We start from the raw sequence: 16,191 nt of genomic DNA on the forward strand, positions 1-16,191 counted from the left end.
TTTCCATTGTATATTTGTTTAAATAATCCAGCATTTCACTTTTTGTGTAATATTTTTTAAGTCATGTTGTTCATTTAGGCTCAATCCTTTTTAGAAAATTAAAATTGACTGAAGTTTTGTACATTTTTTGAAATCTTTTCCTAAGCTCTCAGTGAGAAAAAAATCACCCAAAATATGAACGTTTAAAAAAATTAACCAAGTGAGAGAAGATGGCTGGAAAAAAGGAAATTATTCTGCTGGCAGCTTGGACAATTCCACACACAAGATGAAAGTATGCAAACTAGACATGGTTGAATGACTCGGCCAACAATGTGTGAGTATATTTTCCCATTAACTATTTGTCACAATTTTCCCTCACAAATTTTTTTTTGTAAACAAATATGAAATTTTACAAATTCAATTATTATAATATTGCTGTGTGACTAAAAAAGGTATATTCTCCCCATTCTACTTGTAACATTACATTTTAATAAACAAGAGGGCACTATATATATATTTTTCCAAACTTTTTATTTACCCTACAGCAGATAAATACAGTATTTAATCATCTTAATTACAAATACTAGATTATTGTACTAAAAGTATAATTATTGTGTCGATTTTTCTTTTGTGTTCGTTCCATTTCCCTTCTAGCAGTGATACCCTTTGTACAGCATATGACGTCTTTAAATTACTTTATTCAAACACTATGTTTTTGTATAGCAGTCATTTTATTTAAATTCTCAGAACTATAGTTAAGTTGGCACACTTTGCGTTCCTCCTTCTTCTTCCGCTGTCTTATCCTGCGTTTTATTCCATCCTTCTAATCCCTTTGGTAACGACGTGTCTTCTTCAAATCCCCCCGTTCCTTCAACAAATTCCTCATAAGTAGATTTTTCAGTAAATGGTCTTTTTCCGAGTAGTTCTACCATGTCATCTTTATTTAGCACTTCTTGATCTAATAATCTTTTGGCAACCTGTCCACAAGAATTAAAATGAATTGTTTCAGACAATAGAGGTTAAAAATTTTAGTTATTTATTCCACCTATTAGTTTATGTTTATTCTGTTTTATTTAGAACCGAGAAGAAGTGCTTAAGTTTTAGTAGCATCATAGGAGAAGTAGTACCAACACACGTTACATTAGTACCAACACACGTTACATTAGTACCAACACACGTTACATTAGTACCAACACGCGTCACATTAGTACCAACACGCGTTACATTAGTACCAACACACGTTACATTAGTACCAACACACGTCACATTAGTACCAACACACGTCACATTAGTACCAACACACGTTACATTAGTACCAACACACGTTACATTAGTACCAACACACGTTACATTAGTACCAACACACGTTACATTAGTACCAACACACGTTACATTAGTACCAACACACGTTACATTAGTACCAACACACGTCACATTAGTACCAACACACGTTACATTAGTACCAACACACGTCACATTAGTACCAACACACGTCACATTAGTACCAACACACGTTACATTAGTACCAATACACGTTACATTAGTACCAACACACGTTACATTAGTACCAACACACGTCACATTAGTACCAACACACGTTACATTAGTACCAACACACGTTACATTAGTACCAACACACGTCACATTAGTACCAACACACGTCACATTAGTACCAACACACGTCACATTAGTACCAACACACGTTACATTAGTACCAACATAACGAATGACAGTAGTACTGTAACACCACACATTGACTTAGTATCACCAGTATTTTCTTATAAATACAACGGCAAAGTTGGAATTTGATCCACGTTAGCATTACCTGAAGGCCTAGCAATGCCTCGACGGTAACAGGGCTTTGAAGATAAAAAGGACTTCTTCTGTGAGTACAATTTTTATTTACCTTTTCAACATCTTCTTTATGTTGTGTCAATAAATCCATTGTTCTATTGTATGCATCACTGATCAGGTTACGAACTTCCTGGTCAATGAGGCGTGCTGTTTCTTCGCTGTATGGTTTTTCCATCACTAGCTCTCCTTGTTGTGGAAGATCAAACGATACGTTGCCTACCTTTTCATTCATACCAAATTGGACTACCTATAAGATTCAAGACCGTTACTATCACATATTATCATTTGTTAATTATCAAAAGTAAAACGACCACCAGGAAGACCAAAATAAAACTAGATAAACAAAATAAAAAAAGATTTGGAAGGAAGAAAGGAAAAATGTAGAATTTAGCACAATAACAAACCATCTTGCCCAAAACAGAAAATTATGGAAACAAATGTGGAAAGCGTAATGTCTGAATGATGGAAAACTTTTTAGGAGAAGAGAGAGGAAACATAACAACCAGATTCATTGATAGCTCCATGGTGATACAGTAATACCAGAAGAAATAACAAAATCATCATTGACTGACCTGGGCATATGCACCCTGCGTGACCTTCTTCAGGTCATCCTGCGCTCCCGTCGTAATCCTGTTGAAGAAGATTTGCTCAGAGACTCGTCCTCCTAATGTCATGCACATACGGTCAAGCATCTGCTCTTTGGTGAATAGAAACTGCTCTTTGGGGAGGTATTGAGCATAACCTAGACCTTTACCACGGGGTATGATGGAAACCTGTTAAGAACATACAGTATATCATTAACAGATTTAAGCATAAGTTTTATATCCTATGAGCTACTTAAAATTAAATTTTAATGGTCCATATTTATTTATTTTTATTTATTTACACCTTGTTTGTACTCATTATTGTGTCAATACAAGGATGCAGTAAGTCTATTGTTTGTACTTATGATTGTGTCAATGCAAGGATGCAGTAAGTCTATTGTTTACCTTTAATAGTGGATCAGCGTGCTCCAAGTACCAGCCTGCAACCGCATGGCCTGCTTCATGGTATGCCACGGTCTTCTTCTCCTCGGGCTGCAACACCTGTGTCTTCTTTTCCAAGCCAGCTACAACTCTTTCAATGGCCTGTTCAAAGTGTTTTCCCAGAATGCTATCGTTGCCAAACCTGGCAGCTATCAAGGCAGCTTCATTGCACACATTAGCGATATCAGCTCCTAAAATTACAATCTATGGTTAGCATCCATTTATTCTCATTTGTCTCTCTCTCTCTCTCATGTAATTGTTGTCGATAGAGGTTTGACATTACCTGTGAATCCTGGTGTTAATGCAGCCAGCTTCCTGCTGCTTGCATCTTTATCTACATTTGTCTTCAATGGCTTCAGATGAACCTTGAAAATGGAAGCTCTGAAAATATGAAGAAAATGAAGATAATAAAACTGACAATGATTACATTTCTTACTCCTAAGTTTGTTCCAGTTGTCTTGTTTTTAAAAGTATTCATTTACAACACAAGCAGGCATTTTGATTTTTGTTCATAGATTCAAAGTATACGCCATGTGTGCCAAATTGTTGGAATGGACATATGCAATGATATTCACTAATCATACCTTCCTTTGATGTCTGGTGCACCGATATATATTTGACGATCAAATCTTCCTGGACGGAGTAGAGCAGGATCCAATATATCGGGCCTGTTGGTACCGGCCAACACCACTACGTTAGTTGTTGTATTAAAGCCTAAAAGATGATTTTAAATAATTTATTTTGTGTTTATTACCCGAAACCCAAACTGAACCTTTAGAATTAATACTACATTTTGGTAATTAAAAATGGAAGCGTGTAATGCAACATGTCCAAAAGTAGAAATACAAACCGTCTAATTCCACCAGAAGTTGGTTGAGGGTGTTCTCTTGTTCACTCTGACCTCCAAAGTTACCCTTACCACGCTTCCTACCAACTGCGTCAATTTCATCAATAAATAGGATACACGGAGCATTTTTACGTGCCATGGCGAACATGTCGCGTACACGTGATGGACCGACACCAACAAACATCTCCTGGAACTCTGAACCGTTGACGGTGATGAACGGAACGTTAGCTTCACCTGCCGTTGCTTTTGCTAGCAATGTTTTACCTGTTCCTGGAGGGCCTGATAGCACTGCTCCCTGCAAACAAACAGTAGATTGACAAAAACAGTGTGATGTGCCCAAATATGGTAGTGATACGACATCATCATGTCCATATATGGGCACATCACATTTTTTTTTCACATAAAGTTTGATAGTGTAGACAGAGCTTAAGTAATCTAAATACAGATAATCTTGAGAAGCCATTGCAAAGTAGCTTAAATCTAAAAGATTTAAAATCGTTTTTACCTTTGGTATTTTAGCACCTAAGTCCAAATACTGTTGAGGATTTTTAAGGAAATTAACAAACTCCATAATTTCCAGCTTAGCTTCTTCGCAACCTGCCACATCCCTGTAAAAATAGTGCAACAACTAATAATGAAATAAATGACAAGTTTGTAATAGTATGGAGATAATCTACCTTGATTCTCTTCATGCAGGTGTTTGGTACCATCATCTGCACTCGTTTTATGCATTTTCTTACCTAAACCTGATGCCAACATCTTCTTTAATTATTCTAGCAGTAGATTCACCAAAACCAAATATTCCTCCTTTCTTGCCTCCTTTGCCGGCAACTGCTCCCGCTGAATTGCGAAATATATAGAAGAAGAATCCGATGATGAGGGCCGTGGGTATTAAACTCAATAAGAACGACCTAGAGAGTAATAGAGAAAACAAAAATGATACATGGTTTATCACACACAATACAGCTATGTCTTCAATCAGTTTATAAGCCTCTTTGATGTCTAGGACCACAAACTTACCCAACTAGGACCACCAACTTACCAATCTAGGACCACAAACTTACCCATCACTCTCTGTGCTGTAGAGTATTGACAGCTGATTGGCTGGTTCAATACCTAACGTTTCCTGAGCAGTTTCTAAATTGCGTTCAAAGGTATCAACACTACCAATATTGAAATAAACATAACGCTGAAAGCAACAAAATGAAGATAATCAGTATAGAAATATTTAAATTGAAAAAGTTAATTATACAAGGAGATATCATTTGTTACTGTAATTACTATCAGACCAGTAACAGAAGGGATTAAGAGGTGGTTGAACTTGTTCTACTCTGACCCACTCAGGAGCAGGAACTAGTTAAATACTGCCACAATACTGTATCCCATGTTTAATACTACATGGCTTCTTTCCTATGATCTGAACCCCTAGGCGTCCCCTAATAACTGTACTTGAATGTAACCTTACCCCTTTTGAATGTCCTGGTTTCAGCCAAGCTCTAACATATCTCTTGTTTACAACTTCAACCTTTTCAACCTAAAGAAACAAACACATACTTTCAATAAATTGAAAAATTGTTAAAGTAAAAAAATTTGAAATTCTGAGTTATTCATTAAACAGTCTATAAACAGTCATCATCTTTGATTTTTTATATTCTTCTTTAATTTTGTATTTGAATTTATTTATACTAGGTAACCTCTTAAATCAAAGACTGGTCTCCTAGAGAGCTCAGGTATGATCAGTTTGTTATTTATTTATACTAGGTAACCTCTTAAATCAAAGACTGGTCTCCTAGAGAGCTCAGGTATGATCAGTTTGTTATTTATTTATACTAGGTAACCTCTTAAATCAAAGACTGGTCTTCTAGAGAGCTCAGGTATGATCAGTTTGTTATTTATTTATACTAGGTAACCTCTTAAATCAAAGACTGGTCTCCTAGAGATCTCAGGTATGATCAGTTTGTTATTTATTTATACTAGGTAACCTCTTAAATCAAAGACTGGTCTCCTAGAGAGCTCAGGTATGATCAGTTTGTTATTTATTTATACTAGGTAACCTCTTAAATCAAAGACTGGTCTTCTAGAGAGCTCAGGTATGATCAGTTTGTTATTTATTTATACTAGGTAACCTCTTAAATCAAAGACTGGTCTCCTAGAGAGCTCAGGTATGATCAGTTTGTTATTTATTTATACTAGGTAACCTCTTAAATCAAAGACTGGTCTCCTAGAGAGCTCAGGTATGATCAGTTTGTTATTTATTTATACTAGGTAACCTCTTAAATCAAAGACTGGTCTCCTAGAGAGCTCAGGTATGATCAGTTTGTTATTTATTTATACTAGGTAACCTCTTAAATTAAAGACTGGTCTCCTAGAGAGCTCAGGTATGATCAGTTTGTTATTTATTTATACTAGGTAACCTCTTAAATCAAAGACTGGTCTTCTAGAGAGCTCAGGTATGATCAGTTTGTTATTTATTTATACTAGGTAACCTCTTAAATCAAAGACTGGTCTTCTAGAGAGCTCAGGTATGATCAGTTTGTTATTTATTTATACTAGGTAACCTCTTAAATCAAAGACTGGTCTCCTAGAGAGCTCAGGTATGATCAGTTTGTTATTTATTTATACTAGGTAACCTCTTAAATCAAAGACTGGTCTCCTAGAGAGCTCAGGTATGATCAGTTTGTTATTTATTTATACTAGGTAACCTCTTAAATCAAAGACTGGTCTCCTAGAGAGCTCAGGTATGATCAATTTGTTATTTATTTATACTAGGTAACCTCTTAAATCAAAGACTGGTCTTCTAGAGAGCTCAGGTATGATCAGTTTGTTATTTATTTATACTAGGTAACCTCTTAAATTAAAGACTGGTCTCCTAGAGAGCTCAGGTATGATCAGTTTGTTATTTATTTATACTAGGTAACCTCTTAAATCAAAGACTGGTCTTCTAGAGAGCTCAGGTATGATCAGTTTGTTATTTATTTATACTAGGTAACCTCTTAAATCAAAGACTGGTCTCCTAGAGAGCTCAGGTATGATCAGTTTGTTATTTATTTATACTAGGTAACCTCTTAAATCAAAGACTGGTCTCCTAGAGAGCTCAGGTATGATCAGTTTGTTATTTATTTATACTAGGTAACCTCTTAAATCAAAGACTGGTCTCCTAGAGAGCTCAGGTATGATCAGTTTGTTATTTATTTATACTAGGTAACCTCTTAAATCAAAGACTGGTCTCCTAGAGAGCTCAGGTATGATCAATTTGTTATTTATTTATACTAGGTAACCTCTTAAATTAAAGACTGGTCTCCTAGAGAGCTCAGGTATGATCAGTTTGTTATTTATTTATACTAGGTAACCTCTTAAATTAAAGACTGGTCTCCTAGAGAGCTCAGGTATGATCAGTTTGTTATTTATTTATACTAGGTAACCTCTTAAATCAAAGACTGGTCTTCTAGAGAGCTCAGGTATGATCAGTTTGTTATTTATTTATACTAGGTAACCTCTTAAATCAAAGACTGGTCTCCTAGAGAGCTCAGGTATGATCAGTTTGTTATTTATTTATACTAGGTAACCTCTTAAATCAAAGACTGGTCTTCTAGAGAGCTCAGGTATGATCAATTTGTTATTTATTTATACTAGGTAACCTCTTAAATCAAAGACTGGTCTCCTAGAGAGCTCAGGTATGATCAGTTTGTTATTTATTTATACTAGGTAACCTCTTAAATCAAAGACTGGTCTCCTAGAGAGCTCAGGTATGATCAGTTTGTTATTTATTTATACTAGGTAACCTCTTAAATCAAAGACTGGTCTCCTAGAGATCTCAGGTATGATCAGTTTGTTATTTATTTATACTAGGTAACCTCTTAAATCAAAGACTGGTCTCCTAGAGAGCTCAGGTATGATCAGTTTGTTATTTATTTATACTAGGTAACCTCTTAAATCAAAGACTGGTCTCCTAGAGAGCTCAGGTATGATCAGTTTGTTATTTATTTATACTAGGTAACCTCTTAAATCAAAGACTGGTCTCCTAGAGAGCTCAGGTATGATCAGTTTGTTATTTATTTATACTAGGTAACCTCTTAAATCAAAGACTGGTCTCCTAGAGAGCTCAGGTATGATCAATTTGTTATTTATTTATACTAGGTAACCTCTTAAATTAAAGACTGGTCTCCTAGAGAGCTCAGGTATGATCAGTTTGTTATTTATTTATACTAGGTAACCTCTTAAATCAAAGACTGGTCTCCTAGAGAGCTCAGGTATGATCAATTTGTTATTTATTTATACTAGGTAACCTCTTAAATCAAAGACTGGTCTCCTAGAGAGCTCAGGTATGATCAGTTTGTTATTTATTTATACTAGGTAACCTCTTAAATCAAAGACTGGTCTTCTAGAGAGCTCAGGTATGATCAATTTGTTATTTATTTATACTAGGTAACCTCTTAAATTAAAGACTGGTCTCCTAGAGAGCTCAGGTATGATCAGTTTGTTATTTATTTATACTAGGTAACCTCTTAAATCAAAGACTGGTCTCCTAGAGAGCTCAGGTATGATCAGTTTGTTATTTATTTATACTAGGTAACCTCTTAAATCAAAGACTGGTCTCCTAGAGAGCTCAGGTATGATCAGTTTGTTATTTATTTATACTAGGTAACCTCTTAAATCAAAGACTGGTCTCCTAGAGAGCTCAGGTATGATCAGTTTGTTATTTATTTATACTAGGTAACCTCTTAAATCAAAGACTGGTCTCCTAGAGAGCTCAGGTATGATCAGTTTGTTATTTATTTATACTAGGTAACCTCTTAAATCAAAGACTGGTCTCCTAGAGAGCTCAGGTATGATCAGTTTGTTATTTATTTATACTAGGTAACCTCTTAAATCAAAGACTGGTCTTCTAGAGAGCTCAGGTATGATCAATTTGTTATTTATTTATACTAGGTAACCTCTTAAATCAAAGACTGGTCTCCTAGAGAGCTCAGGTATGATCAGTTTGTTATTTATTTATACTAGGTAACCTCTTAAATCAAAGACTGGTCTCCTAGAGAGCTCAGGTATGATCAGTTTGTTATTTATTTATACTAGGTAACCTCTTAAATCAAAGACTGGTCTCCTAGAGAGCTCAGGTATGATCAGTTTGTTATTTATTTATACTAGGTAACCTCTTAAATCAAAGACTGGTCTCCTAGAGAGCTCAGGTATGATCAATTTGTTATTTATTTATACTAGGTAACCTCTTAAATCAAAGACTGGTCTTCTAGAGAGCTCAGGTATGATCAGTTTGTTTTATCTTTACACAGAATAGTTTTCAATGTATAATATTCCACAGACTTCTTGATTTTAAATGTACATAATAGGTAGAAGTCTGCCTAAATGGTATATATGGTATTATAAACCTGTCATTACCTGGCCAGCATTTAAATAATCATTAACAAATTCTTTCCACGTGATCTCATGAGCTGATCCTCCCATCATCATCCATCCTACTCCTACAGCGCCTGCCACTGTCACTGCCATACTTATTAATAACTGCTGTTTGTTTTTATCATCAATGGGTGTTTTTCCGCCACCACCGCCACTCCCTGCGCGGGACCCGCCTCCGCTCCATAGTGTGTTCCAAAAATCGGTTTCTTTCTTGCTTGACTTGTTTGCTGGATCACTGCTTCTACTTGGGTTTGTTTTTGGAACATCTAAAGAAAAAAGAAATTGTGTTTTTTTATAATCTTAAGTGTTAAAATTAATTTGTATTTATTATATTAATTATTCTATTTCGTAATTAGTATATAAATTATAATAATGGTAATAATGTACATGATATTGGCTATCATAACATGGGGATTCATTTTAAATTACCTTACCTTTTTTTGATGGGGCCTTCTTATTTCCACCTTGAAAAAACTTTTCAAAACCTTTGGGTGGTTTTGAGCAGAATGCTTTCCATTTTGTTAATAAACTTGATACTTGTGATGAATTGAAGACGAATCCAAATAAAGAAGATTCACTACCAAGCTTTATTAAAAAATAATGATTTATAAAATTTCATAAAATCCTGTCAAATAAAATAGATAGTACATATCATATGTTTATGCACTGTCGGAACATCATTCATAAATGGAATTGCACCATCTCATCTCAATCTAGTTTACTATATTGGAACCCCTTCCTTCCTTGCTTGAATTAAATCAGTTTAGTGTGGGCCTTCTCCAGTCCAATTATAATTTCCCAATAAATCAAGTTATTCAATAAATATAATAGCTAATTCGGTATTGTAAAGTCGTCTAGGCTAGGCCTCGCTTACCACATTAGCAGCTATCGGTAGAGATTCCCCACGTACATACGATGCCCTTGGCGGCCTTGTCTGGTGCTGGATTGCTCTTCTTGCAGATAACTGGCGAGTGGTTTCTATACATCTTTTAAAATGAAACTGAACATTTTTGCTTCGGTATGCCATTTTTACCTTTAATTTGAAATATAAGTTAACAACTTGTTCATATTGTGCCTTACATTAATTGCATAAAAAGCATGAATTTGTGATTTTTATTTGCAGTTATTGCTAGGCCTCCGTTTTCATGGATCACCAGGCATCGAGATGACTGGGCAAATATGAAAATTAATAATTTATTATTTACAAAATTCGTGGCGGTTCGGAAGATTTTATGTTTTCCCCGGAAAATTTTATGTTTTCCCCGGAAAATTCAATGTTGTGAAAAAAATAATTGAGCGTCATACTATGGTACGCCAAATACGCCTGATTTATTAATTACGTTTTTACAACAATTTAAACATTTTCTAAATAATATTTAATGATTTTTATAGTATTTTCTGTATTATACGTTTATACCTTTATGACAAAGGCAGAATAGGCTTCTAGATAATACACTGTCAATTATAAACACTATGATGTAACATTACATCACACACCTTTGCCATATTTGTTGAATATGTTTTTATTTCACTACAGTTAGTTGTGCCAAACAACAATCGGACAACAGCGGGAGAATTGAATAACAAATAACAGGAGCTGGCATAAATAAGTCTAGCCTAGATTTCCCAAATAATGAATACGTTGTTTTATACACAAAATACAAAAAGGTGTGTGTTAGGTAGTTATATTATTAGTAGAGTAGGCCTACCCTAGGGCCTAACTAGCTAGGCTACCCAGCTAGCTAGCTAGAGGGCCAGGCCGATAGCGATCATTTATTTATTACGGTAGTAATAAATGATGAGTAGGATATCTATGTTATGCGCGATTTGAACGATTTGCGCAATTTGAAATTGCGCAAAAAAAATCCTTGCGCAATTTGAATTGAAACATGTGTTTCAAATTGCGCAAGCAACGTATTAAATTGCGCAAGTAATCTGCAAATTGCGCAAGTAATCTGCAAATTGCGCAAGGTTTTTCGACAGATTGTGAAATCATGCACACCCATATTTTTATAGTAATTTCTAAGAATGATTCAAAATTAAAGATAAATATCGCATTTCCTTATTTTAGTAGTGCAAATATTGTTATAAGTTAGCATACCGTCGAAGAACCGACGAAGGAAAACGAAGCGGTGGTGTTCCACCAGGCGGGCGCGGCGCGGGAGGCCGGCTATACTACTCTAGCCTAGCTAGGGTCTGGACTACTGATACTGACTAGGTTACATGGCCTAGCTTAAACTAATATTAAAAACTTAATTTTTACATTTATTTTGATTTATTTCAAGTTACAGTGATAATATTATTTAATTGTAATAATAAATGTTATGTATTTATTATACACATGTTATCTTCGCAGCGCATTTATTATGTTTTATTTTGAGTTATTTAGTTTCCAATAAATTATTATAATACCGATTGTCTGGTAGAATTTTGTTGCGCAATTTGAAAATTTGCAGTTCGTTTTCAAATTGCGCAAAGGTGTCATATTGCGCAAGAACTATCTTGCGCAATTTACAAATTGTGCAGCGCAATTTAAAATTGCGCAAAGATTTTCTTGCGCAATTTGAAATTGCGCAAGTTGATTGCGCAATTTGAAATTGCGCAAAAAAATCCTTGCGCAATTTTAAATTGCGCAAGAATTCTTTGCGCAATTTGAAATTGCGCAAGGATTTTTTTGCGCAATTTCAAATTGCGCAAATCGTTCAAATCGCGCATAACATCTATACTAAGCTAGCTTGTGGTCTTTCTAGGCCTAGGTTAGGTCATGCCAGAGGATGCTGGTTATGCCATTTAGTAGGCCTACTATAACCGCAACATATTTATCTATCATAATAAAAGTATTGTCATTGTGTCAAAAGAGTGCAAACTCGGGCGTATACATAACATATTACATACATTTTATATTATATATTTTATTCTTTATAGGAACGACCCATTTGCTGAAACAGTATTGCCTTCGTCGCACTATCATCCAACTACTCAAAATGTCCTAACAACAAAGGAGAAAGAAACAAAAATTAAATCACATCTAGCGGAACAGTCCAAGCAGAAGAAAACGACAAAAGAATCCAAGAAAGTCAGTCCAAAAGAAAAAACATTCCTTGACAAAGGTCATGCATATATCACTCGAGAACTGCCGACTCATGACACGCCCTCACCTGGTAATAATTCATCTAAGTTTGAAGAATCGTGGCCAAGCAGCGAACTTCCATCAACTTTAGACAGCCCAGAAGTAACTACAGGTTTAGCAAAATATCAACCACTTTCCAACCAAGAATTACCATTGGACTTTTCTGCCAGACCATTTATCTCGGAACAAGTAAGGCACTATATATGTTTGTAGACCAGAAAAATGAACTAACTTTAGTTTCAATCTCAAATTCTTAAATTTAACTAGTGTAATATTTGACATCTCTGATATATCTGATATTTTTTTTTTCTGTATTTTTGTGAAACAGAGCAGTATGAATGGTCAGCCATCGTGGAAGCAATCCAAGTCCAGCAACTTGTTTGACGGTTCAGATAAGAAGAAACCAACTATCGCAAGGTATCATTTGTTTTTTTTTTCTTAAAATTCATTCTTTGTACTTAACTTACTACCAAACTAAATAACTATGAAAATGTTTTTATTTATTTGTCCTTGATGCCACCCCAATGGACGTACCACCTTCTTTGTATTTAAAATTCAATGTTTGTACTTACTGTAAAACTGTAAACAATTATTTATTTTCTTTGATAGCATTTCTGTTATTCATTTTACCTCATCCTTTATTAAATAAGCCTTTGATAATTATAGTAATTTGGAAACAAGTAATTGAAGTCATTTGAAAGTATTTTTAAAATCGTTGGATTTAAATCAGTATATTACAAACATTTCTATGTGTTAGGTATATAGATCGGTTTAGATATGCTGAACCACGCAGCCGTCAAGAGAGGCAAAGAGAGAAGACAAGTCAAGACTTCTGGTGGCTTCACCACGATGATTCAACATCATTCCAGACATCCACCCCAACTGATGAGGACTCAAGTAGAGGTAGGAGAATTCCTGCAAAAGCTAGGCCTTCAGATTCCTCAATGAAAGGGAGCAGGACATCTGGTTCTATGGATGCATACATGACACCCGGGGGTCCGTATGAGGTAGGTAGTTTTTATTTTTATGAGGCTTAGAATGAGGTAGCCACATTTTTAAGACACTGTTATTTTTACTCTTTTCACACTTTAATTTCCAGAGTGATTCAAGTTCATTTCTTGCGCCACATTCTACTGATAGACATACTGCAGATATACAACATAGAGCAAATGCCCTCATTGAAAGAAGGTTGGTATCTCTGATTTTAAGTTCTCTGGTATTCACCATTCACATTTAGGCTTAAAATTTAAAAAAATCTTGTATCTAAGTGAATACAATTCAAGGGAACTACTTAAATATTTATTGAGTTAAGTGTGTCTGCTTTGTAAAGTTTTCATTACCTCTGGTTTTTTTTCTTCTGTAGTGAAACAACTTTTTCTGATGAAAGCATCGTAAAATGTGATCCCAGAAATCTGTTTGCTCCTTCTTCTACTCAGTCACAGCATCCATTTTCATCCCTTCACATTGTACCACCCGAGTACAACAACAGTAAGTCATAGATTCTACCATTTTACTGTCAGGTATATACTCTGCTCTGGAATTAAGATCTTATACTTAGTTATTTCCAAAGTAAAAGACATAAACAACAAAACAATGCAAGAGAACCCGTTCTATGACCACCACCAGGTAGGCTTACTTCATTAAGGCTTCTATGAATGGACGACTGGTTGGGAGCAGGAACGCTAGTAGACCAATCCCAGTACCGTTTTTGATTACGATTAATCGGGAAATTACTTTACGATGTAAATTGGCAGGTAACATAAAGTTATCATTTTCAGGTTTTCCTCAACTTATCACTAGTTGTAAATAAGAATTGTATAAATTTTATTACATATTCATCGTTAAAAATCTTTTAAGAAATAATAGTGTTTGTTTATCTATAGTGAATCGTCTCCCAGTTGAACCACACATTCAGAATAATTTTAAAGCGTCAATGAGGAAGTCCACACCAGAAGATGATATTCTGTATCAATGGCGATTAAGACGTAAGCTGGAGCAGGCCAGAGAGAGGCCAGCAATGTGGAAAGAACCAATATCTGTACCTTCTTCAAGGGTGAATATTCCAGGCCGTACTGTTACTGTAAGAGCTGACTTATCTTTGCTTACAAACTTTATGATACTGTATTTGTTTTGTTTGAATGTGTGTTATGTAGAATATCACTTCTAATGCTTCCCTTCCCTCTTGGCATAGCTTTGCTGTCTTTTAAGCTACACTATCTAACTTTATGTGACAACAAAATGTGATGTGCTATGATATGATGATGTGATATATGGACATGATGATGATATCACTACCATATTTGGGCATATCACTACCATATTTGGGCACATCACACTAGTTAGAGTGTAGACAGAGGTTAAGTCATGCTTAATATCAGTAAAATCTTGCTACTTCAAAAGTGTAGAGAGAGCCTGCTTTTACCCCAGAGTTGCTTTCTGTTATTCTATCCGCAACAACATAGAAGATCCATAAAGTTGAAAGATATAATAGATTCCATTGTGGCCACAATTAATAGTAATCTAGTTTATCTGTTTTTATTTCATATCAGGAAACAAGGAAAGATGGAGTAGATTCCAAGTTATCTGAATTTAGAGAAAGATTAAGACATCAGGAGCAAGTATCCGGGTTGAGATTATCTTATCCATCAAGAGACCAAACTAGACATACTGGTAATGATCCCATACCACAAACTATTGCCACCCAGACAAATGGAATGTCTCAAGCCAGGTCAGAATTAAATCAATCACCTGACAGGAATTCAGCACAGTTTTCTGAAAATAATGTTCAAATTGCTGACAAACATGATGTTTTACCTGTCCAGATATCGAGCCCAAAACATAAAGATTATTTACATGGTAAACCAGGTGTTGTACCACATTTGCATATGTCATGTGATATTATACCATGTCATGATGTCACACATCATGAACATACCAAAGAAACCCATTTAAAACCGCAACCACAAAACCATAAATTAGATGATGCAGAAACTGACATTAAAGACGGGAGCATTGATACACAGAAAGAAACATACAGTGCAATAGAAAAAGAACAATATAAGACGAGCCATGGAATAGAACGGAATAAATCTGTACCATTGCATCAGGACGAAACGGGAATGGAAGATTCCGTTGACCTCTTTGATGACACTATTGTAAGTCAGGCTGAGACACCAGATCACCACATTGGTGTACCATCTTCTCCAATTACATCTATGATTGGAAAAGTAAGTATGAATTTCTTGGCAGCAGAGCATCTAATAAATGCATAGTGAAAAATAATAATAACAAAGAATGCATGTAATGTCCATTAAACAGTGTTTAATATACAATATTATATAACCCCTATATAAATTCCTGTCATTTGATTGGACAATTGTTGGTCACATGGTATGCACTATTGAACAAAGATGATTACACTCATAAACATTCATTATTACAGGTAGTAGGTGATCGACTGTTTTCAACACCCAAGCAAAGCGTATCACCCTGTTCGAGTGTGCACAGTCTACCCAGCATGCATTCTTCCACACAAGACTCTAGGAATGAGGTAGTCAATGGTTCGGTATCCGATGGCAACAGCAGTGGTGAATTTTCAGACGATGAATTGCTACAAGTACTACGCCAAAAACGAGAAATATTTGATGAAGAATTGAGGGAAATAGATAAAAGGTTAGCAGAGTTTGAAAATACATGACAATTGATTTTGATGCACTTGATTTCAAACTGAAATGAAACACAGGTGTTAATGTGTATGTATTCTCCATTTCAAGTTCAGATTTGTAAAAGATGAGGACGTATCAATTTTCCTGGTTGTATATTATAATATTCGGGAACTGTAGCACTGCTTCTCTGCACCACATCAGACTTTAACATACTTTTTAAGTGGAGTTTCACAGAGAGCACATAAAGTAGAAACACTACACGTTTGTACAATTGTTTAT

The 16,191-nt window shown here is 35.2% G+C and overlaps 2 protein-coding genes across 2 annotated transcripts; one reads left to right on the top strand and one right to left on the bottom strand.

Moving 5' to 3' along the window:
• Nucleotides 1–51: 51 nt before the first annotated feature.
• Nucleotides 52–10,270, bottom strand: LOC140057394 (mitochondrial inner membrane m-AAA protease component AFG3L2-like). The gene is made up of 14 exons (XM_072103037.1): nt 9,992–10,270; nt 9,552–9,702; nt 9,100–9,383; nt 5,171–5,239; nt 4,770–4,894; nt 4,446–4,616; nt 4,211–4,313; nt 3,709–4,000; nt 3,443–3,572; nt 3,142–3,239; nt 2,823–3,049; nt 2,406–2,606; nt 1,886–2,080; nt 52–956 (listed from the first exon to the last, which is right to left on the bottom strand). The coding sequence occupies exons 1-14, from the start codon at nt 10,142–10,144 to the stop codon at nt 735–737; spliced, it is 2,421 nt and encodes an 806-aa protein (XP_071959138.1). The 5' UTR covers nt 10,145–10,270; the 3' UTR covers nt 52–734.
• Nucleotides 10,271–10,653: 383 nt separating this feature from the next.
• LOC140057395 (uncharacterized) lies at nt 10,654–16,050 on the top strand. Its single transcript, XM_072103038.1, has 9 exons — nt 10,654–10,785; nt 12,043–12,436; nt 12,576–12,664; nt 13,005–13,254; nt 13,347–13,435; nt 13,611–13,735; nt 14,131–14,327; nt 14,797–15,474; nt 15,690–16,050. Exons 1-9 carry the CDS (start codon nt 10,751–10,753, stop codon nt 15,942–15,944), a joined length of 2,112 nt encoding a protein of 703 aa, XP_071959139.1. The 5' UTR covers nt 10,654–10,750; the 3' UTR covers nt 15,945–16,050.
• The last annotated feature ends 141 nt before the right edge of the window (nt 16,051–16,191 follow it).

This window comes from Antedon mediterranea, chromosome 8 (assembly GCF_964355755.1).
Source record: "Antedon mediterranea chromosome 8, ecAntMedi1.1, whole genome shotgun sequence".
In the NCBI taxonomy this organism is placed as follows: domain Eukaryota; kingdom Metazoa; phylum Echinodermata; class Crinoidea; order Comatulida; family Antedonidae; genus Antedon; species Antedon mediterranea.